Source organism: Acanthisitta chloris, unplaced genomic scaffold, assembly GCF_000695815.1.
Source record: "Acanthisitta chloris isolate BGI_N310 unplaced genomic scaffold, ASM69581v1 scaffold43184, whole genome shotgun sequence".
Taxonomy (NCBI): Eukaryota; Metazoa; Chordata; class Aves; order Passeriformes; family Acanthisittidae; genus Acanthisitta; species Acanthisitta chloris.
Window position 1 is genome coordinate 344 of NW_008668424.1, and position 2,027 is coordinate 2,370.

A 2,027-nucleotide genomic window follows, 5' to 3' on the forward strand; every position below is an offset into this window, starting at 1 on the left:
TGTCCAACTGTCTCTGGCTCCAGGGAGACTTTGTAGACAGAGGGTATTACAGCCTGGAGACCTTCACATACCTCCTGGCACTGAAAGCCAAGTGGCCTGACCGCATCACCCTGCTGCGAGGCAACCACGAGAGCAGGCAGATCACCCAGGTGTACGGATTCTATGGTGAGGCTGGGCTGCAGGACCGGGCTGGGGCACAGGAGTGCAACACCTGGCCCTGGGGACACACGTGGGGGTGCTGCAGGGCCTGGGTGGGCTCGGTAGGGCTCAGGTGTCATTGTGCTTGTGGAGTGGGGTGTGCTGAAGGCAGATGTGGGTGCTCCTTCCCTCTAGCACAGGGGATTTCTGCTGGGTTTGGTGCCATATCCAATTTAGTCAGCGACAGGGACAGAGCATCTGCTGCTCAGTCCCTGCTGGTGCTGGACCCAGCATGGTGCTTCTGACAGGGCTGATGTGATGGGTCCAAGTCTGCGGGTTCTGCTGTCAGTGTTTGCTCTGCCTATTTCCCTCTGATCCACTGGGAACAATCTGTTCTCCCAACAGATGAGTGCCAAACCAAATACGGGAATGCCAACGCCTGGAGATACTGCACCAAAGTGTTTGACATGCTGACAATAGCAGCTGTAAGTGCCCCCAGGGGGACAGCCCGGGGGTGTCTGAGGGGCCTGGGGCTGCTGGCCCGGCAGGGTCACCCTCAGCCTGGGCTGGGCGAGGTGCCCAGGCTCTGCACCTTTCCCTGCAGCTGATAGACGAGCAGATCCTGTGTGTGCACGGAGGCCTGTCCCCAGACATCAAGACCCTGGACCAGATCCGAACCATCGAGCGCAACCAGGAGATCCCTCACAAAGGAGCCTTCTGCGACCTGGTGTGGTCAGACCCTGAGGATGTGGACACGTGGGCCATCAGCCCGCGGGGGGCAGGATGGCTCTTCGGGGCCAAGGTCACCAATGAGGTAACGCTGCTGGCTGTGTGGGGGCACTGCAGCCTCCCTGGAACTGCCTGCAACTCCTGGCGGGGGGGAAGGTTTGCTCGCACCAGCTGGGAAGAATGAGCCGTTTGAGCCTGAAAGCACAAACACAACTTGAGATGTGCCAGTACTGATGTGGCTTTTAAACAGTGTCATGTGGGGAGACCCACCGGTGTGCTGGGCTTTGTGTGGGATGCTTTCCTAAGGATTTAGGAGAACAAATACCAATCTCCTTAACGATTCTTGGGAGGAGTCTGTTCCTGTGGAAGGGACGGAGCAGAATGCTCAGGCCCTGCTCTGGTCACACCACAGCTGTTGTGCTCACACCGTGCGTTGTCGTGTGGCCCTTCCACAGCACATCCAGGAGGGATCAGCCCTGGGGGCAGCACAGAGCTGGGTGTCCTAACTGCAGCCTGTACCTCATGGTGCTTCTCTCTGCTCAGGTTTCTCTACCTGTGTTTCAGTGTTTCTCCCTGCTCAGGTCTCACACCTTAGTGTCCTACCCTCCCTCCCCCGTGCGGCGCCGATCCCAGGGCTATGAACAGGGCAGTGCCTGCACTCTGACCTTCCCCTTCCCTTCCAGTTTGTCCACATCAACAACCTGAAGCTGATCTGCAGAGCACACCAGCTCGTCCATGAAGGCTACAAGTTCATGTTTGATGAGAAGCTGGTCACGGTATGGTCAGCCCCCAACTACTGCTACCGCTGCGGGAACATTGCCTCCATCATGGTCTTTAAGGATGTAAATACACGAGAACCAAAGCTATTCCGAGCAGTCCCAGACTCAGAGCGTGTCATTCCTCCCAGGACAACCACCCCCTACTTCCTCTGAGCCCTTGCCCGCCTGCTCCCCTCCCCGTGCTGCCCAACAATATACTTTTTATTGAGCACTTTGCTGCTGAAATGCTGCCTCTTGCCTTTGTTATTTTTAAATTATCTGATTTCGTTGTGTATGATGGTGTCTGTAGCCAGGTCCTTTCCCCCTCCCCGAGATCGATTTCGGAGTATTTGTACTATGTCCCTGAGATTTGTACTACTGCATGTAGCGCCGGCCCGGCCC

At 56.9% G+C, this 2,027-nt stretch overlaps 1 protein-coding gene across 1 annotated transcript; it reads left to right on the plus strand.

Moving 5' to 3' along the window:
• On the plus strand, positions 1-2,011 carry PPP6C (protein phosphatase 6, catalytic subunit; the record flags this gene model as incomplete). Its single annotated transcript, XM_009072876.1, has 4 exons — positions 1-165; positions 544-623; positions 743-952; positions 1,551-2,011. Coding segments are annotated over 4 exons (704 nt in total), but the record flags the coding sequence as incomplete, so codon positions are not given.
• Positions 2,012-2,027: the final 16 nt, after the last annotated feature.